This window comes from Anoplophora glabripennis, unplaced genomic scaffold, assembly GCF_000390285.2.
Source record: "Anoplophora glabripennis isolate ALB-LARVAE unplaced genomic scaffold, Agla_2.0 scaffold290, whole genome shotgun sequence".
NCBI lineage: Eukaryota > Metazoa > Arthropoda > Insecta > Coleoptera > Cerambycidae > Anoplophora > Anoplophora glabripennis.
In genome coordinates this window covers 271,471-294,194 of record NW_019416372.1, presented here as the reverse complement: position 1 = coordinate 294,194, position 22,724 = coordinate 271,471, and the positions used below count along the sequence as shown (strand labels likewise).

Here is a 22,724-nt window from a genome sequence, read left to right as displayed (position 1 = left end):
AATAACAATTTGAAAATAATTTGTGAATTTTTACTTTAATTTTACATTTAATCGCAATTAAATAGCTAACACAATATTGAAAAAATAAGTACTTTGGCTTAATATGTAAAAAAATTTTTTTTTTTAATGAAAAATAGCCTCATTTATTTATTTAATAATAGTAAAATAATTCTGAAATTGAAATGTTAATTAATATTTCATTTAACAATAATTTTTGTGACATTTTTTGTAAATTAAAAAAAAAAATAAGTTTAAAAGATGCATTTTTTCTGGGGTTCAGGGCTGTTCTACGAATTCGTAAATATGCCCATTGTTACTTTTTCGTCGAACTACCCCAGTTTAAAAAAAAAGTTTGTACGGTGAATAGAAGCCGAGATATTGCAAAATTGTACAGCGCGCATCAATTTGAACTATTTCCATATTTTTCAATGCAATTCACGGGAAATCGTACTTTACGTCGTAAACTTTATTTTGCGAAGAAATCAAGTCTTAATGTTTATAAACAATTGCACTAAGATTTAAAAAAAATTCTTATCTTGGCTCCTGTTGGTCGTAGAGGGTACTTTTTTTTTAATTTGTATTTTTTTTTGCCAGCTATCCATTGAATCTATTTTCGGTGAGGTAGCATAAATAGCAACAATTTTATTCAAATTGTTTNTCTGGCTAGCAAACAGAAGGGAGCGGCGGTAAAACTGGCGGACTTCGGTCTGGCCATCGAGGTGCAGGGCGAGCAGCAGGCGTGGTTCGGGTTCGCGGGCACGCCCGGCTACCTCTCCCCCGAGGTGTTGAAGAAGGAGCCCTACGGCAAGCCGGTGGACATCTGGGCATGCGGCGTCATCCTCTACATCCTGTTGGTGGGCTACCCGCCCTTCTGGGATGAGGACCAGCACCGGCTGTACGCGCAGATCAAGGCGGGAGCTTACGACGTGAGTATCATCAAAAGACATCCAGAACTGCGACAGAACATCGTAACGTAACTTCGTCGCGTAACAATTTACCATCCACGATGGGGGATGATCCTTACATCGACTCGTGTCGCTTCGGGGAATGTTCCGAATGTTCTGCCCTTCGGTAATGAGTTATTTCCTGCGTCATAGAAGCGCAACATTGGAACGGGGTGATGTTGCGATGTTACGTTACTGTTACGAGACCATGTTACGCAACGGTGTTGCGTTACGACGTTCTGTTGCATGCTGTTACAATTTTTTTCTATGAAGTTTAATACTGTCGCCGTATTTTAAATTTTTCTCGAAGTTGTTAAATTTTTTTGTCAAATATAATACCAGGATCTTAAAAATATTACAGCCGTTAAGTCAAGTTTCTGTTAATATCTCGTTTCGGTCGTGATGTTGATCGATTTTTTGTGCGTGTCTACCTGACATAATTTATGGAAATATGCACCGCCGTTTGTACTGCGACAATCAACTGCAGTGACAACTGTTACAAAGCATTTTGCATAATCCGATACGGCGCGGTAAATTACAGAAGTTGGTGCCGTTTGAAGAAATGCCTATTATTAAAAAGCAACTAAGTAACACACTAACGAATCTACTTTTTTCTCTCGCAGAATAAAAAGTAAGGTGTATTGTAATGTTTTTATTTTTCACGAGGAGTATGGGGTTAATTTGGACCGTAGGAAATGAATGTGTTGTTCTAAAGAGAAATAATATGACGTGTAGTCCAGAGAACGCAAAGAAAAATAGGGTAAAACCTCCGAATATTTTCGGATAGATCCGATTTGTATGAAAATTTGGAATTGAGCTTATTTCAGCCTGTACATGAAAAGTTATATATTCTTGATATGCGCTTCTATTTTTAGGGGATGAAAACCACCCTTTGTGCTAAAAAATTGAATAAATGTAAAAATAGGTGTTAAATAGATTAAAATCATATCTTAATATATAGAATAAATATTGTTTTATATTGTGGGTTATAATTTACGTTATTTTGATAAAGTTTCAACCCTTAAAAAACTACCCCTAATAACAAAATATTAAAAGCCTTTTTAATAGTTTGAAATGATTTGATAGTACAAACAGGATAAATTACATTCTTTTACCTATTTATAATACAATTTATAATTTATCCCATTGTTTTAACCCATACTCCCCCTCGCCCCCCCCCCATGACAAATTAAAATATAAAAAATGGCTTTAAAATTATTTTAAATTAATTTTTTTCCGTCAAAACTTTCTTTCTCGCGATTTACTTTATGCAATATTCAAAATAATTATGTCTCAATATTTTTTTAAACTGAAAATCATAATTTCAAATTTTCAAACATTGATATGCTCCGAAAATTGAAGCAGTAAGGTACCGTTGGTTTTTTTAACGATAACTTCCTTAATTTTAATGCTATTAAGACGATCCAAAAATGATTTTAAGGAAAATTTTGACAGCTAAAAGTACTATAAAATTGAATATTTTTTAACGCGTTATTTTTGAGATTTTTGAGGTTAAAGGGTTTGAAAAGCAAACTTCTAGAAGCGACATCTCTGTTAATTTGTATACTACACAAATAAAAAAAAAACAAAATATTCTGTGAAAAAAAACTAAACTTTTGAACTTCTGAATATTTTTCATTTCTTTTTGATTTTTAGTTATTTTAAAAAATGTTATTTTTTTGGAATTAAAAAAATTTTTTCAATCGAAACGTAATATTTTCAAAAATATACGTTCTAAACCGCTTAAACTTATATAATATATTGTTAGCACATGTAAATTGTAGAAGGATTACCTTTAATTTTAAATCTCGTGAAAAATTCATTAGTTTTAGTACTGATTTTTTTTTCCGAAAAAGCGATTTAACAGTTTTATTGTGATCGTAACTCTGTTAATTTTTATGCTAATGACGTAAAGTCAAGTTCATTTTAAAGATTTTTAAAGTACTTTAAAAAATGTTCTATGCATTTTTCTTGGAAAATATATTTTTTTTAGTTATTTTACGTTAAACGCTTCCAATTTAGTTTCTTGCGGACATGAATTATCTTCAACCAGCCGTATCTCAGCAACTATTGCACCTGCATAAATGAAAAAAAAACTCAATCTTTTTCTTTTTCTTCATTTTCTTCGTTATATTTTTTTTCAGAGAATGTCTATTTTCCAGATTATTCGAGAAAAGCTACTGAAAAACGTCTTTTTAACAAAAAATGTACATTTTCAATCACCAATAACTCCATAAGATACCTAGTTTTTGCTTAAAATTTATTGCTTTATCGATTCCTGGGGTTATTTTCAATATTTTATTTTTCACCCCCCAGAAGGAGTGGCTTCCACCCCCTGGACAAAGGCGCTCATCGGCACTATATAACTTTTGTTTCTTGAGCTATTTTCTACTTACAGTCCATGTTTCTACAATACAGGCGAAAAAAATATTGATTAAACCACCACAAACAACAATAGGTACAGTGCGCGAAATAAAAGGAAATTAGGCGGAGTCGAGCGTCGCCTGAAACTTTTTGAACATCTAAACTATACTCAAGTGACTCATATCAATTGACCTATTTAAAGTGCCTATATTGACCTTTTGTCGAGTACTATCTTGTTTATAGAGTACGTTCATAAATGATTGTAAGCCACGCGATCGCTGAGCTTAGACAACCAACATTGCACAATTGGTACGGTCAACTAAAGATCCCTAAATCCTACAGTCGTCGATATTAATGATTCGCTTACAATGATCAATGACAAACCGTTGTGAAATGGAATGTCCTGATATATGACAAAAAAAAATAAAGTTAGGTTAGCAGGCTAACTTAATAATTCCCCCACTTACGCTATCCGGTTGCAGGCAGCCTTTGCGCAGATAAATTGCAACCCCTGTTCCATCTATCTGTTCCAATATCTCCGTTCAACATCTAGAAATAGAAAAATTAAAATATATTGGAATAGAAAACGCTACTGTAGTCGTGTTTTTATGCAGTGACGTTCTTTTGTTTAGTATCCCAGCCCGGAATGGGACACCGTCACGCCGGAAGCGAAGAACCTCATCAACCAAATGCTGACGGTCAATCCGGGAAAGCGGATAACTGCCGCGGAAGCCCTCAAACATCCATGGATATGCGTGAGTATTCCTGTGCTCCGATGAAGAAGGTTCTAGATTACGAGACTTTAATTTTCAGCAAAGGGAACGCGTTGCGTCCGTCGTCCACAGGCAGGAGACGGTGGACTGCCTCAAAAAATTCAACGCAAGGCGCAAACTCAAGGTAACCACTTCCACCTTTCCGAATTCGATCCGCTAACAGCCTTTGATTCCAGGGTGCTATCCTTACCACTATGTTGGCTACCCGTAATTTTTCAAGTAAGTTTCACTCGGTGAAGAAATAAGCCGTCTTATAACATGTCCAATAATTATTAACCCTTATTCTGGACGGTGTATCCCTTACAGAATTAAAAGGCTTCAGTTCCAGTTCAATTTTAACCGATCTTTTGAATTGCAGACCGCATTTCAGTGAAACTTTTACAGTACGGCAACCATAACCTTCAAATTGTACGAAATTTTTTTTGTAAGAGATACGCCGTATGTACAACGTAAACTGGAAGCGACTAGTTCCCCCTGAATTTTTGTCAACCACTTTAAGTCATGCGGCACTAGCGAACTTCAAGGTACACTTCACCCAACTTACCTGTCTAACACCCGACACTAACTTCTACTGTTAACACAGATTTTGACATTTTTCGTAGTCGTTCCGTTCACTGAATTAGTTCCCTTTCCGATTTTATTAGAGTCCTTGGTCGAGTCAGGAGGTTTTTTCATTGCAATACCAAAAAATACACGTCCTCAATGAGTCTCTGATGGAAAAAAGAGATAGAAATTCGAAATTGCCTCGTCTTTAAAACTGGAAAAGAACATTTTGAGGTTAGGGAGCAGCTGAGTGTCCCAAAATTCACGCAAGAAGTAACTTATTCCATTCAACGAATTCTCTTCGTTCTGAGTGGTCAGTAGACTTCCGTTCTTGAGTCAGTTGAACTTCGCAAGCATGAAGATGCAAATCTTTCTTGAAAGAGCCGAATTGATGTTTCTCAGCAACGGCCTGAATGTCGAAAGTCACTAAATAATCCAGTCTCCCTGAATGTTTTCATTCATCTCTTCACAGTTGACAAAAAATCACTTTTCCGACCTTATTTTGTGCGAACACTGCGAATTGTAGCTGCCAAACCTTCATTATTTTCTCTCAACATAGAAAACGCGTTGTTCTTTAGTGTAGATCTCCATTTTTAATGATCCTGAACTGTCACGCTGCCTGTTTTCCGTTGGCAACACTTTACCGCACAATTGGCGCCAAATTCAAAACTTACGTGAATTTTGGGGCACCCGCTAAGCAGCATCTAAAACTACGTTTTCAAATTGTGCAAAATTAAAAAGCTAGGAGCATTTACCATTAAATACTTTAAACTTTAGGATTTGACTTTACACAATTCTGGTTCTTTCTTGAAAATCGTCGAAAACCCCCCCTTTCATCGACTCATTGAGTAACTCGGAAGGAATTTTGTGAAAACCTCTCCTGACCCATCCCTCTTGATTTTTTGACATTTATCACGTTATCTCCGAAATTGAATGACGTTTTTCTTGGATTGTAAATACTTTTATCTTTTCCTCCTTTAGAGTAAACAGCATTAAAGCATGTGGAAACATAGAAACAACTAGCCGTAGTTCTTTCCCACTACTTGAAAATTTTTCTTCTAGGAACTGTCTTTCTTTCGATAGTTAGTTGGTTATAGTAGAGCGGCTACGATTAAAAAATTTCGGTAGAGTACCACCAAGGGCCTGCAACTCGGCACTGTTCAGTTTTCTACGGTTTTTTGTACCTCCATTGACAATTTTGAATCATAACCAAGAATACAAAAAGCGTCGGTGTTACTTTCTGCCTTTCTTCTGTCATCATCGACACGAAATTAATTAAATTAGACGAGTGGCGAGAACTACCCAGTTGCGGGACCCTTGACTGTAGGTTATTTTCCGCATAACGAAAAAAGGAACATGTAAATAAATCCAACCTTCCACCAGAACAGACACAAAACAACTTTTAATTTAAATACACCCGAGTTTACTTTGTAAATATATCTAGTACGTTTCTCTTTTATTTTGCTCAACACTCACATTTACATACATATTCGGTACGTGACCTTTCTTGACGAGATAGGCATCGCCATAAGCAGGCCTAGGCGACCCGAGCGCCGCCTAATTGTTGCCACGTGTGCTTTGGCAATCTTCCCACACTTGTTTCATTCTCTGCCTTCCTTCTACCGTAAATTCCACTTAATTTGCGCACAATCTCAGCTACACACTCTCCGTAGTTCTACAACACGTCAATTGAAATAAATAAAATAATATACGATTAGATCTGTCGCATAAACGATCCGTATTCGTCAGGAAAGGTCCCGCGCCAAGTACCTCCATACAAACATGCTATACCACTAGTAGCTGTGCATAATAATTTAGAATAGAGCATTGGGTAGTTGGTAACTTTGTTTTGTTGGTTGTGGCGGACTTGTTCGCGTCACCCTACCTCACTTCACTTCACCTTGATGCAACTAGAATGTGGTAAGAACACTGCAGCCTGCATCAACCAACCACTACATACCATTTTTTGCTTTGGGCGTAGCCTCACGTCTCGCGGCAACGCCTCCACTCCATAAAATCTTTGTTTGCTGGCGGAATCTTCGGATTATCGCGTACTTTTTCATCCTAGGCCTTTTTGTTCGATAACAATTATGTGTAGTGGGCGGTGGACTGTGACGTAGCGGACCGGCGTTACTCCGACACAAAATCGAAATGTGAGGTTATGTCAGAATGTGTAAAATGTGGCTTCATGCATGACTTTTCTGATTTGTTAAAACATGTCACTACATATGATTTAAAAATACAGTTTCTTCACCACCTCATCACGTCACCCACCACACTTATAATAAGGCTTCCAAAGGTGGGCACACAATTTACGGATATGACGTGGTTTAACAACACGCGAAATCCAAAAATGATCAACCATCATCCCTTACGCGTATATAGGGTGTCCCATTTTAATCGATCACTCCGTACGGTAATGACCTTGGTTTTGACTCAGAGCGATCAGTCTTACCAAAATCAAGTATACGTTTTTGAACGTAATTTCCTGCTCTTTTCATTTCTGGATAACACAAATGGAGTTTTTATTTGAAATTCTGAGGTTGTCCTCCGAATGATCTCTGAGTTTGACCTCTGGGTCAAAACCAAGGTCATTATCGTACAGCCCCCTCAAAACCTTACAACTTTGTTGTGGAAATTTTTCAGTGGCTCATCCCGCAAAGTTGTCCGGGCGATGGATTAAAATGGGACGCCCTGTATATGAAATCACTTTGTTTGGTTGTGTATGTCTTCCCTGGATCTTACTGAATCTATTGTGTGCACCAACCTTTATTTGTCTTACTTTCTCAGTGACTAAATACCAAAACAACAAAATATTTCAATTTGTTTCTCACACTATACAAATATCAATCCGATCAGAATACTTTGGAACACTTAGGGCTATGCCTAAGTCTCAAATGTTCTAATTTTCACCGTACTGTTTTAACAACAGTTTTTACTTAAATTTCACCGAACTGTCGCTGTTTAAATGTACCGGCGATTTTGCAGAAAAAAAAAACAGTGTATAGGTATTTAGGATTTCTTTTTCAGCAAATATTGCGCTGCGGCTGAATTAAAAAAAATTACCATCAACGCTTCATTCACATTGCTTTTTCAGGCCTTTGATTCAAGTTTCATCTTCTCTGGCTTTTTGATTGTCCAGAAAAAAAATGAATTTTTTGCTAAAAACGGGTAGAAATTTTCTGTATTAAATACAGTGTGTGGATTAAAAAAAGTCTACAATTTATTGTTCTTATCTGTTTCGAACATAGAAAGCATGCTTTGCCTGAAGATGGATCCATGTTGTTTTGTATTTTTACGTTTTCTAACTGATACTTTTTCATTTATTAGTATTTTTATACTGAAAACGTCCCAAAAATAAACAAAAATCCATATTTTTTTTTTATTTCGACGAAAAAACGTAGCGTAACGTGACACAGCTGATGCACAACACGTGTACACGCGGCAGACTTGTCCTACGGAAAAAATGTAAACTATTGAAACATTTAGTAAATTTCAAGACAATTGTTTTTCAATTTTTAAATAAATAAAATTAAATGAATTTTAGTAATTATGTGTATTAGTAGGTTATTGGATAACGCTCGAGCGTCAGCTGATTGTTCCAATTTTTCTTTTATACGGCGTAAATCTTATATATACATGTACATATGTACAAAAAATTTAGCTAGGGGTTCATATAAATATTGGTCCGCAGATGCTTTGTTTTCATTTAAACTTTTGTAAAAAAATTGCTATTTCGTAAATATCTTAAATACCCTTTACCCAATTTTGTTGTAGTTTGGCAGTGTTATTTGTTATTTAAATGTTACATGTTATCAATAAAAAAATAATTTCCAAAAGAAACTTTTCCCCATGTTTCATATGCAATTAAGTGGATTTTATTTTTTTTTTCCTACAAAAATTAATCAAGATACGAAAAACATTCTAGAGACAAAAAAATTGAATTTTTAGTTGCTTAATTCAAAAGATATATAAAAATTTCAAAAAAGTCAGTGGCGTACTTTTTTTTGTCAAAAATATTCGTTAAAGTACCGCTTGGGACGCCACTGGACTTAATATATCTAATCAAGTTAGGGTTAAATTAGCCCCTTAACACTACAAATAACACTGCCAAATTACAACAAAATTGGGTGAAAGGTGTTTAGATATTTACGAAATAGCCATTTTTTTACAAAAATTGTACACCCTGTATCTTCAAAACGAAGCACCTGGGGACCGATGTTTATATGAACTTTTTATCTTAAAATCACTCAAATAATCGTCTGTTGAATTTATTGTCCATACTTAATTAACACCCTGTGTAGAATTAATATTGTTTTATATTGCCCCCTTAACTGCGAACATCTGTTAATTTTTATCCCACACAAATAAAAAAAACAAAATATTCTTTGAAAAAAAAATCTAAACTTTTGTACACTTGAATATTTTTCGTATCTTTTTTATATTTTTAGTTATTTTCAAAAATATGTTATTTTTTTAAATTAAAAAAAGAGCTTTTCAATCAAAACGTAATATTTTCAAAAATATGTTATTTTTTTAAATTAAAAAAGAGCTTTTCAATCAAAACGTAATTTCAAAAATATGCATTCTAAACCGCTTAAACTTGTACAATATATATTGTTAGCACATAAAAAATGTAAATTGTAGAAGCATTACCTTCAGTTTTAAATCTCGTGAAAAATTCATCAGCTTTTGTACTGATTTTTTTTTCCGAAAAAGCTAATTAACAATTTTATTTTTACCATAACTTTGTTAATTTATATGCTAATGACTTAAAGTCAAGTTCATTTTAAAGCTATTTTAAAGTACTTTAATAAATGTTCTGTGCATTTTTTCTGAAAAAGAAAAAAGAAAAGAAAAACTACTGAAAAACATATTTTTTTAGTAAAAAATGTACATTTTCAATCACCAATAACTCAAAAAATATTGACTTATTGAAAAATTTTCATATGATACATTTTGCTTAAAATTACGTACATTTGTATGTAAATATTTATTTATACTGAATACTATTTGAATTTATAGATATATTATTATTTGCCTTTAATATGAAGTAAAAAACAAATGAAGGACTAACATTTTTTCAATAAATCCTAAAAAGGCACATATTATCTGGAAATTGTAACCCTCGATGCTACGATTTCTTTTTTTTGGAAGCAAACTTTTGAAAAATTCTGTTAGTGATGGATTTGGCCAAAAGGCCAAAATCTGATCACGTCATTCTACACCATCCAACAGGCCTTCCTATATCAATGATTTTTTTTTAATTACCTTTGAAACGACAAAGTACTCTATAAATTCCGAGTCACGCTGTTATTGATATTAACGTTGAAAATATTTGGAGATACACACAACCACAATACGGTACAAAAGAGCAACGCCGGTTTTTGTTGTTGTTGTTGTTGTGGGACCCCCATGATGTTTCTTCATAATTTATTAAATATGAGTCAATAAGTCTTTCAATAAAATTTAAAAATTTTGCGGTGTTGTGATCGCGATGATTGATATTGAAATCAACCAACAAGCATAATAATTCGGTAAACAATTCTATAACAGACTTTGGTATTGAGTCACGAGATCGTTTTACAATGAAAATATTTACTTAAAGGTTTTGTTTTTCTTTTTACATTTTCCCAGCAGAATAATTATGAATTGGCTTATATTTTATTTTTGAAAATTTTCGATTTCGACACGGACCCACGCGAATTCCGCGCCGCTCTAAAATCCGTCGTAAATTCTAGGTCGAAGCATAATAGTGAAGAAAGGCGACGGCTCTCAAGTGAAGGAATCGACGGACAGCTCGACGACCTTGGAGGATGACGATATCAAAGGTAAGACATTCGTTTGTTTATTCGCAATAGCCAACCTTGCACCCGAGTTGTATGTTATCAGCACCGTATATTTGCTGCGAAAATCATCACGGACAAAACAGAATTCAGCAGTTTTTGCAGCAAGTATTTCAAACAGACCCCATGTGTATATAGAAGATATCATTCATCCCACATACCACTGGTTTATTTTTTATTTTTTTGAGAAAAAGTGACACAGTTCACGATAAATACTGTTCTGATGCTTTGGTGCACCCGTATGACCGCTTTTCATCTGTTACAGGGTGTTACAGGGATAATATTCATCGAAACGGCGACAGGGGCCAGTTTATATGTAAATAATGCGTGTGCTTTGGCTACGACTGTTGCGATGTTTTTGGTTTTGCGCTTGGCATACGAACAAAAAAACAATAAGAGATGTATAATCTTGTGTGTCGCATTACAACGTTATATGTTACGTGACCAACTAACTCTTCACTCTGCGCGGTCAGTAGGCTTCGGTTTTTGAATCAATTGAACTTTGTAAGCGCGAAGACGCAAATATTTCGTGAGAATACACAGTAGAGAGCTTCTAGAACTGTCCTGTCATTGGCCACGGTGCCGAATTGACGTTCGTCGACTCTCAGCAACACTCTCTCGAACTGCTTCGATGTTTTGTGTTGAAGAACGGAGGAGTGTTTAAGATCACTAATTGATCCAGTCTCCAGGAATTTTTCACTTAATCTCTTCATTGTTGATGGAGTTAATCGCTATTCCGACCATATTTTGTACGAAAACTGCGAATTGTAGCTGCTAAACCTTCAAAATTTTTTAAATATTGCTTAACAATGAAACCGCGTTGTTCTTTCGTGTAGTTCTCCATTTTTAATAACCTTGAACTGTCAGATGTCACACTGTCTTTTATTTTCGTATGTTTCGTGAATTTTGGGACACCCAATAATTAATTTGAGCATCCTTGAGCTGGTATTCAGTTAAACTGATCATATGCAACCATCTGTGCACTCGTGTGCGGATATTTAAACATTTCTATTTAAGTTTCTTATATAGACCAGGAGAATAAGCTGGAAAATGACCATTTCGCGACTTTTTGTTTCGACAAGCTGAATTTACCACTATAGATGCTAAATATTATGTACGATAACATGTTAGTTTCCACAGACATAAAAATGGGGGGAAGATTGTTTACAGGCTTGGTATAATTTTTACGTAAATTCACGTTTTTCGCTTATAACCTTCTTCCGTTCATTTCCAGCTTATGAAAAGAGTTTTAAGTTAAAAAAAAATCGTCAAGATTCGTTGAAAAACAACGGAGTTAGAGACTGTCGAATAAATTATTTTCAAGCGAATTTCGCTTATTTAACGGCATTTTCTTCATTTACAAAATGTTAAAATTGCAGTTCTTAATGTTTATAACAAATTGCTCTGTGATTTAAAAAAAAAATTGCTAACTCCGGACCTATTGGTCGTAGAAGCTTGTTTTTTTTTTCAATATGCAGGTTTTTTTACGAGCTTTCTAATGGTCTATATAACTTCTTTCAAAAGTTAAAAACCGCGGAGTTATTTTATTTGTTTATGTATTAGGGAAAAAAAGTGCCTTTCATTTGTTCCCAATTATGTACAACTAAATTTGAAAAAAAAATATTTTTTTAACTAGAGGATACTTGGTGTCCCTTCGAAGAAAATGAGCCCAAAAATAATGTTATAGTCATAACCCTACCCCCGGAATAGTTATTTGAAATTGGGCTTTTTTTGCAAAAATTGTATAAATAAATGGAATTTTCCAAAAGCTATTCGTCCGCTCGAGCCCATATTTTGCACATCTCTTAAGGATATAAAAACTCTCATTTTGGGAAAGTTTGATAAGATTTGATTAATTATTTAAAAAGTTATTAACAATTAAAGAAAAAGCACTTTTTCCGTTTAATTTTGCAGTAACTTTTTTGTTTATAAAGCAATTTTAACGTATAAAGTCTCATTTTAAAGATGAGTTTCTCTAGATCAAATCGTACGTTGAACTTTTTTGCTAAGATTAATTACAATAACGCGTATAACAAAAAATAACGAATTTTTGATATATTTGTTGATAAAAAACAGTGACGCTATACTATACTTATTTCATGGTCCATTTGATGAGACGCCTCTTGTATTATCATTCCCAAGACTTCCCAACAATAAAATAACGCCCAGCAATTAATAAATTTCAAAACGTTACCTTTCCCGGTCTACTATCGCACGTAAACCACCCGCCCTCGGCCCGCTTCGATGAATATTACCCGCAGCACCCCCCTCTCCACCGCCATCGTCATGTAGCAGTCCATTGCACAGTATTTACTTGGGGGCGCACTTGCAAATCTTTGAAGTATATCAAATAGCAATCGACTGAACCACGCGACAGTAGATCCTAAGTTAACTAACAATAAGACTAATCCTGTGTTTATTGGCAAACTGGATAATTTGTTTATTTTCTGGGCGACGCTCAGAAGATAAGAAAGGCGGAGTCGACAGAAGCTCGACAGTTATCGCCAAAGAACCAGAAGGTAAAAACAAACAGAATCCATTTTATACTACTCTAATATAACTCGCCAGGGCAGGACTGGCGCCTTTGCCGAATTTTCCCGCGCCGCCGTGTTGTCCGGCCCAATAACGATAAGACATAGCTAGATCAGTCGGTATAGTAATTCACTATGTCGACTGTAGAGTTCAGTTGTCAACTAAAAGGGTCGATAATTGTGTTTCTATTGCATTTCTTTATATCGAAGGTATTTTACGTTAAAAACGATTAAATTAAAGACCAAATATGCTTTGTGCTGAAGAAAATGAATTCTATTTTCGGCCATACCCTAGTCGGCCACCTAAAACTGGAATTGTTCGCATAGGCCCAGTCCAACCCTGTTCACTGCATCACAAGTAATTGTTTATGTCGCTTTTTAATTCACACATATTAACGCCTGGGCTGGTCGCTCGTTTAAATAACACCGAAATGAATGAATTAAATTAATAAAAACATGCTTGTAAATAACAAACTTAATATTATCACGTAATAACTCATAAAGGGGGCTGCCAAAACCAGTCGTGCAGTTGTGGTATAATAATTTCGTTTCAAGGCGAATTCGGATACTAATTTAGATCGAGTTAGTATATACAGGGTGTAATATATACAAAAATTGTGAAAATTCGTTACGAAAAAAGAACGGACCAATCAGCGTAAAATTCACACCACATTGTCACCTGTGGATATACACTGGTCGTTCTTGAATGACCCGAGGATTATTTCTACCCCAAATTCGACAGTTTTGCTTGTTCACATACCTCGTCGCTAAAAATGATTTCACAGTCTCAGCTACATACTCTCCGGACTTGTAATGAATTTTCACATTCTTCACTCGCTCATCCGTCATATAGTGCTCCTTTGTCTAGCACTAGCCGCAATGTGTTTGCTACAACGTATGTCCTTGCATAATGCTGCTAACTCTTCGGATTGAAAATGGCGCACAGTTCAAATTATTGTGTTCATCCCTGTAGAAATGAATTTCTCTTTAATTAATATTAATTTAATTCTATCTAATCTGTATTTGTCAAAAGTATCCCATTCCCATTACTGGTAGTAATCCGATACTCAATAATAAATATTACATTATTTGTTTCTGTTGAAAACCTACACCACAAATTCCATTTCCCACTAACGGATAATTATTATCTCATGCTACATAATCTGGTTTGCAGGCTCCCGATGCTAAATTTAAATTTTAAATTCATCTAACAAACGACTAAACGTATGTGGCGAGCGCATAAATTATTATTCTGATGCAGTCACTGTTGAAACAAAATTTTTTGAAGTATATTAAGCATTACTAGTATATTTTTAATTTGTTAATTTTCATATCCAGGCTTCTTTTATTGCCACGATCTAGATGGCGGCGTGTACTTTCGCGCAAGGCCGGAGGCTGTCTTGAAAATGACTGTAAAATGTGACATTTCATATTTAGTCGGCATATTAAACTAATGCAAAAAATTAAAGGGTCAAAAGAATTTCCGAAATTTTTCCGTGATTTTTGACAGACTGTATTTAGGTGGGAAATGGTTGGATCGGGAATTTAAAAAAAGCATTTTGAAGCTCTTAAGATTCTAGTTTTTAGATCTTTCGGTCGAAATATTTTAGGTTATCATGCAATTCTAAAAAATAGCGCGACATTTTGCAAATTTTTTTTTTCCGAGTCCACGGACTTGGAAAATTTTCGGAAATTCTTTTCACCCTTTAAATTTTTGCATTGGTGTATCCATGGTCCATCCCTATTTATTTTTTTCGAATTGTCATTGGAGGTAGAACAAATTAACAATCAACCGACGATTATTTAAGCGATACTGAAAGTCATTTTCTCGACTTCCTTTTAAATAGCATAATTTACACATATATTTACTTACATACAGACATACCAGCTTATACTAATTGCTTGAATTTTGGAGATACCTTTTGAATAAGATAGCACAAAGGTTTGAAATTTGATTTTTTCTATAATGTTTTTCGTGCGTCATTGGATTTTGAAGCGCATGTTGCACGTTTCTCAAGTCGGATTGTTTATAGCCTAACTGCATAAATATTTTCTGTCCATATCGGATTTAATTGCAAAAAATCATTATAGAATTTTGTAAAAAAAACTTTTAAACTTTCTGTTCGTTAAAATATTAAATTTAAAAGTTATTGTTCTCTCAGTGTAACTAACCGAGGTCCCTTAACGTCAGTTGGGGTTTCGAATATCGTGAATACTAGAACATAATCGCTGTATTTGTGTTCGTCTGACAAACAGATGCAGAATGAGTACAATTCAAGGGATCTAGCGACGATTAACCGCGAAAATATTTATGCAGTGGAATCTCTATGCAAGCTGCGACGCCAGTCGTTGGTGTAATCTTATTTATTATATTTTTAACCTCGGCGGTGCATCTTGAAACGACCCTGCTCGTTGTATGTATGTGTGGATGGACCACGTGTTGCATGCCCTGTTTTAAAAATACGCACGATCTACGTTTTTCAATGTACACCGTTTGAGAGTTGTGTAAGAATACTACTTTTTAAGGCGTATATATTGACTTTTTACGTTCAGCATGTGAAATTTTTGAATTTTCTTTGTTGCTAACGCAATTAGTTTAGCTTTAGTCACTCGAAACGTGCTTTTAACGTTTTCCTTTAAATAGGGAACCATGGATTCTTGATAAGGCAGTTAACTTAGGTGTTGCCAAATCTACTGAAATTCCTGGACATCCCAAAATGAGAATAAGTATCATATTTTCATTCAAATTTGATGCAGCTTTATTTTTGGCTGTCCATAAATGTATTTTCAGCGTTTTCTTTATATTTTGGGATTTTCCCATACTACCTTTTACCATAACGTTAAAACCAATGATAATTACTAACACACGCTCATGACAACTTATTTTGGCCCTGTCTCATTTAGTTTGGAGGTAGACATAACCTTACATTACTGCAACTCTACATATAGTGGCGAAATAAAGGCGAAAATAAAAGTCCCGTGCATAGTCCAGTCGGTATCTGTTTCGGATTTACATTTTCTTGCGCTAACAATAATTATACACAACTTTTTCAGCGGGCGCATATCGCAATTATCATTCTACATGATATTTAGAACTTTTTTTCACAATTTGAAACGCAGAATCCTACCAAATACCAAAGAATATTAATAATAAAGCCATACCACCCGAAAATCGTCAGTTCCCAAGAAATCCACAGCGATCTGGCAACGCCCCCTCGCACCGTCGATATCCATTATTCTAATTATTTTTTCAGGCACTATTTCGAGTGCACAGCACACTATAAATAGTCCACTTAAGCTTTATTTTGCTTAAATTCGCCATCGATTAGGCTCATCAGTTAATTTTGGCTCACTGACAAGCATATCTTGATCAGCGGCGCGCGTTGCCGCTGCTCCTGTTAGTTCCTTCGCATCGTGTGGCGCGGCCGAGCTATTCCCTTCGCGGGCGCGTGTTTTTCGTGTAGCGTTTGTTTCGTACATGCATTTGCCCGTCGCCGATATATCAATTCGATCGAGGTGTGCCGCGGGACGCCAACGTCAAAATTGGTTGTTTCGGTGACATAATGTCGGCCCTGGCGGCGGTCTTGGGAGCTACGAAGAGGAGAGAGAGTACGTATGGTTGTCTAATTTTAAGTCTGTTTACGTCGCGGCAAAACAATCGCCGTTAGTTGGGCGCGACGTTTTTGCCCGTAACGATAACACGGGCAACACACTGTATATACGTAGAAGAATATTCCTTAAATTATCTATTTTTAAACAGGGGACCGGTGGCCACTGGCCAGAAGCATGCCTTGTATTGTAGTTATTGACGAATAATGTCCCCTACTTTTTGTGGTTTTTAATACGCCACTGTCTAGAGGTGCTGGGTAAAATAAAATACCCCACCCCTAGTTTGTTATTTATTAAATTATTATTGACACATTCATTCAGAAGAAAACAGTGGATAAATATATTTTAGGTTAGGTACAAAAAGAAAGACGACCATTTCTCGATGTATCAGTTCCCAGCATAGATGTTTCTTTCGTGTCATATGCGCGGGTGTTATTATATCCACATTTTGTTAACAAAAAACCGATAACTAGGGTCCTTATCTCAGAGGTTTTTTAATATACATATTTCACACCAATTACATCAAATAGTGCTTTAAAAAATATGAATTTAAATAAAAAAGTGTCCTACCAGACAAATTTAGGCTTTTATTATGTATTTTTTACTTAATTTTAAGCCTATAAAATTTGAGTTAGCCCCGATTTTTGAAAAAAAAAAAAAACCTAATTCGCTAGGACTATTACGCGAATATATTAATATAGATCCGAATTCAATCTTTCGATGTCCAAATGTATGTCGTTACAGGAATTTTTCTGACATAATTATATCCCTTTTCGTTATTTTTTCGATGCAGATTTTTAGCGTTTTATGGCTCTGTTTATTGATTACGTTTGCTGCGAGAACAGATCACGATCATAAATACATTTGTTATAAAATCGAACGGATAAAAAGCAGTATCATACGTTGCGGTAGTCGTACAAATAAACTTGAAGGAGTTTAAAGTTTTCTAACTCGTGCAAAGTTATCATTATAAACTTATATTTGATGTAATTGTTATATCTGGCGACGTCTCAGACGACAACGTACGATAAAATGAAGAAAAGTAAATATCGCTGCTCGTGAGTTGTAGTTTATTAGTTTTAAAGTTTGACCCTGCTCATTTTTGGTCAGATCATTACAGTCTACGTACATTTGACTTTAAGGAATCGTTTAAAGCTTTAAGTACGTCGTTAATGCTAGTCCTTATCATTTTCCATCTAATTGGAGTGTTTATAATAGAGGATAATTGTTTAAACTTACCTAATTAGAAATATCCTAACGATTTGACAGAACATGTGGCTCAATAATAGAACTACGTCGAGAACTAGAAGCAGCTTTCCATTTACATGATCTGTGTGATTTTATTTTGTTAATGATAACACTACATAACTTAATATATTTTGTTTTAACGTAAGGCTAGCCATTTGTCCCTGTCCGAGTTATCATAACGCAACTTTTTCTTGCGTTTTAAGGTTTTCCGGTAATATGTCTATGCTGTAAAAGACTAGGTGCAGCCAAGATAAGCAGACTCTGTCACGCCACCACGGCAGCACCAACGACAATATTTTACGCTTGTCCCAGTTATTATTAATATTTTTATTTCGGGCTGGCTGATATATTTATTATTCCAGTCCCACTTCTGAAAATCTACGGCCAGTCGGTCCTTTTGGTGTCATATTTATCGAGAAATAATCCCTTTGAACACGCCAAGTCAAGTAATTAACGCGGTTTAAGGGCACCGATTGATTTATTTTAACGAATAGAAGATAATAAATCTCGTATCTTTCTCGAACTCGCGGTTTGTTTCTCCAACTATTCCTCGCGTGATCCGCCGCACAAATTAAACGGTGTTTTCTCGAATGGGTTCTGTCGAATTTCTTTACGGTAGTGTTTGTGATTTTTATGGAAAATAATTAGCTTTGCATTTTAAACGTGTTTCAAGGCTGCGAAGAAACGGTCGGTTTACATGTGAAACTGTCTAGCACGAATTCCGACCTAACCTATAATACGATTCACAATTTTGAACAGCCACAACAAATAAATTAGGTTACTTAGGTTATGGTTATTTACAGCATAAAGAAGGTAAGTACTATTTAGCAGTCGAAGACGATTTTGCGCCCGAGCGGAGCGAGTGCTGGCAATAGAGTCCGAGACTGGTAAATAGTACTGCTACGCGGTGTATAACTTTTTATCTGCTCCCACAGTTTTTTATGGTTCATGAAATAAAGATTAGGTTTTATTTTTTCACATTTCTTAATCAATTCATTTTGACATTCGAAATCTTGCAAAGTCGTCTTGGTTGTTTGGTCGTTTCTAAGGTGTTTCAAAACAAAGCTACATAAAAGTTGCAATTTTGCTGGTTTTGAATTATTCTTTCTAAATGAGTGACTTTCAAATAGAAAGCGCAGCGAAGTTTTATTGCCCTATTAGCCTTAGCACTTAGGACTTTTAAATTTAGTTTAAACTTGTCTTCATACCATCCACGATCTGCAGTCTTTACCTGATTTACTCTTTCTCTTCCACGCGCACTAATAAGAGCGAAGATGTCGGTGCCTTCACGCTTTTACTGTTGTGTTTCTAAAAATTTCTTAACCTAGCAGGCCCTGGAACCCCGCCGCAGTCACCGAGAGCCCCCGCAGCCGCTGGTGCGTCCTCTAGTTCCGTAGCCACTTCGAATCCTAGGCCCAACGCCCTCAATTTGGGCCAGGCCCTGTTGCAAGGCGTTCAAGGTTAGCCCTGATGCGTGTGCGGTTGTTACTAACACTACTAACCCGAGTGTTCATGTCATTGTGATTAACCCGTTTGTTGTAACACGGTCTGATATGCGCGCGGGGATGATTTTTAATGAGTGGAAGTCGAATGACCGAGTAGCACTTCCATTCGGTGATGGAATAGACTTTACAAAAGTGGCCAAAAAAGACTTTACCTGAAACTTTCTTAGCAATGCGCAAATATGCTTGTTTGGTAATGTTACATCATCCGTAAGTAAAGGGGGCCATGGGGACATATACTAGAAAATTACGACCAATCGTGATTTACAGCGCCAAATTTGAAAAATGTCTGTCTTAGAAATATTTACTTTGTGGTTACATTGGACATGCTTTCGAAAGATACGACAAAAGTCGAATCAAACCAACGGTGTCTCGCTTTCGTGTTAGTAATTTTGTCTGCGTTTGTATATATATAAAAAGAATCCATGGTTGTCTCCACTTTCGCTCTTCGGTTTATTAGGAACTTGGGAGTACCATTCCCTCTATTGCATCTAGATCACGACCAGCGTTTTTATTAACCTCAACTGACTAACTTGTTTTTTGCTTTGCTTGCTGCATGCAGAGACAGCACCGAGACGCGCAACTACGTCATAAATTTTACTCCCTTAGCGTTTGTAATAAAAGATGAAAGTAGATGGCGCTGCAAACACTTACACCCGTTGCACACACACGCCGGAGCCGTCTAACCGAATCAGCAAGGTGTACAGACAGAGTCTGTTAATACAGGACACTGCAATAAGTGAAATTTTTCGAAGTTTGCGCCTATTTTGTGAACACCCTGCAAAAGCTATAATAATGAAACTTTGTATTCAGGGTTTTGAGGTGTGATCAAATCCAAAAAAAGGCTATCCATTTCTGTCTTAAAAAATGCCTGATATGTTTTTTAATTTTTGAGGTCCTTTTCTTAATCATAGTAGGCCGTAAGAAAAGATCACATCTAAAAAAATTTAATATCAAAAAGTAGGCCTTTTTGAGTACTACCACATGAAAAAAAGAGCTTTGGAAATCGACCAACGCCATCCTAAATACGGCGGTGTACCGACTTTAAGTGAACCACGCTGTATATTGTATAGATATATATTAGGGTGGCCCAAAAAAAACGAATATTTTTTTCGTGTCTCTTGTGAAAATATGTGTTTATGATGTTTTAAGAGCCCCCGCAAAAAATCAGCTCAAAATAAATCTTTTTTAGAGGTCGCTCAAGATTTTAAAAAATTTCCAAAATCGTCAAAAATTGAATTTTTTTGTTTTTAATGTTTTTCTCGTTATTTTATCATTTTAAAGGTTGAAAAATATCTCGATTATGAAAATTTCAAATCGATATTTTAATTTCTAAAGATCAATCATAATTATTTTAACATTAAAAGCAGTGTACCTAAAATGTTTTCGGGCGACCTCTAATAATAAATATCAACGAACTAATAAATTTTTTTTATTGAATTTGATGAACAAAATGCTAGAAATAAATCACCAGACACTTAAAAATTTCTCGAGGCAAAATTTCTTGAGCAACCTCGTAAGAATTTTTTTTTTTGAGCACACTTAAATATTACAGCAAATTTCATGTATTACCTTTTGAAAAATACTGAGTAAATGAAAACCCAAGTAATTTCCCCAGCAAAGTCGTAAACATTTTTTTTTTTAAATAATAAAAACTGCGACAAAATTACATTTTTTGTTTTTTTTTTATAATATCTCGAAAAATAATGATGGAATCGTCTTGTTCTCAATAGGATTTGTGTAGGGAATAAATAAACCTATAAAATGGTTTTTTGTGCGACCCTATCGGTTAATTTTTTACAGAGAAAATCCGGAAAAATCTTTCAAAAATTCATAACTCCGTCAAATTTGAAGCTGGAAAAAAAATCATCTTGCGCGCGATTAAAATACATATTATTATCTGTCATTTTTCGCAAGATTGTTTTTCCAGCTTCCAATTTGACGGAGTTATGAATTTTTGAAAAAAGTTCTATTTTAGAGGTTTTTCCGGATTTTCTCTGTAAAAAATGAACCAATTGGGGCGCACAAAAAACCATTTTATAGGTTTTTTTATTCTCTACAAAAGTCCCAATGAGAGTAAGACGATTCCATCCTTATTTTTGGAGATGTTATAAAAAAGCCTAAAAATGTAATTGTTTTGCAGTTTTTATTGTTTAAAAAAAATGTTCACGACTTTGCTGGGGAAATTACTTGCGTTTTCATTTACCCTATATGTCTATGCTCGACAGGGAACGTTCTATCCAAATATGTAAAAATATACAGGGTGTTCCATTTAAATTAACAAAGTTAAAATCCGCGGCCATTTTGTTTGAACCATTTGTTTTTCAAGTATCATTTTCGAAAAATTCATAAAAAATCGTACAACTTTTACAATTCAAATTTTTTTATCTCTTAAAACAAAAAAGTTAAAGGGGAGGGTCAAAATATAGTGAATCACCCTATACACGATGCAATCTCTCATTCTAGTATTTTGATGCTGAATAACATTTTTTAAAACATCGTCAAAGGAGGAAATTGACATTCTAAAATAGTTAAAATAAGGGGGGAGAGGGACTAATTTTACAACTAATGTATTTCCCCCCGGAACGATAATAATTAACAATTTTTTCGTAGGGTGCTTATTTCTCGAGATATTTGAAAGTTTAGTCTAAAAAAGAACACCCGTTATATATTATACTAATCTAGTTACCGTTGTATATAGTCTACCTTTTGTGCGTCGGCCACAAGAGTGTGCCCTCTTCTTTCACCTTTCGTCTGCCGCGAAAAAGACAGATTTATACCATCGTGGATGCTCAGAAAACAAATAGCAAATTTTGTCCAAAATCTGATAAATTCGTTTTCCGTGTCCACTTTTGCACGTGTCATTTCTCATTTCATTGTTGTCTGCTGCATGTTTGTGCTGTGCACTCTACTCGTAGAAATGGAAGGAAACGGCAAGGAAACAGCACCGGAATGGAAAACAGTAAAGTGCCAAATAATACCGAAGGAGAAGTCAGGTTTGTTTTTTATTTTTTTTTAATTTATATTTCTAAATCATTTTATTTGTGTATTTTCGATCCGTCACCTTTTTGTCTGAAAATGTTGAAAAATTATTTTCATTCGTTTTCGCACACCTCATTTTTATTAACATCGGATAGGCAGTTATTAATAATTTGAAAGAGAAAGTTTTTTCTATATATTTTTTTTTGGCGTTTGCTTTTAATCACATATCGGACTTCTTATGTATCCCAAAATAATTTAAGACCCAGCTTCGAGAAACTTCTGCATTTAATATTCTTTTAAAAACTGTGGAGATGGTGAAGTTGAATTGTAATTTTTTTTTTAATATTTAGTTTTTTCAATCTAATTTTTCTTTTTTTCTTGA

At 35.0% G+C, this 22,724-nt stretch overlaps 1 protein-coding gene across 3 annotated transcripts in view; it reads left to right on the top strand.

The window, feature by feature from the left end:
* The window catches only part of LOC108910834 (calcium/calmodulin-dependent protein kinase type II alpha chain), a 101,485-nt gene that overhangs the window by 68,266 nt on the left and 10,495 nt on the right, over positions 1 to 22,724 (top strand). For 2 of the 3 annotated variants that reach the window (XM_023454310.1, XM_023454309.1), the window contains exons 7-12: positions 635 to 926; positions 3,941 to 4,063; positions 4,122 to 4,205; positions 4,258 to 4,300; positions 10,366 to 10,455; positions 12,933 to 12,989. In XM_023454310.1, coding sequence (XP_023310078.1) covers positions 635 to 926; positions 3,941 to 4,063; positions 4,122 to 4,205; positions 4,258 to 4,300; positions 10,366 to 10,455; positions 12,933 to 12,989 — 689 coding nt within the window. The remainder of the gene's footprint in view (positions 1 to 634; positions 927 to 3,940; positions 4,064 to 4,121; positions 4,206 to 4,257; positions 4,301 to 10,365; positions 10,456 to 12,932; positions 12,990 to 22,724) is intronic. The other variant, XM_023454311.1, reaches the window with a different exon arrangement.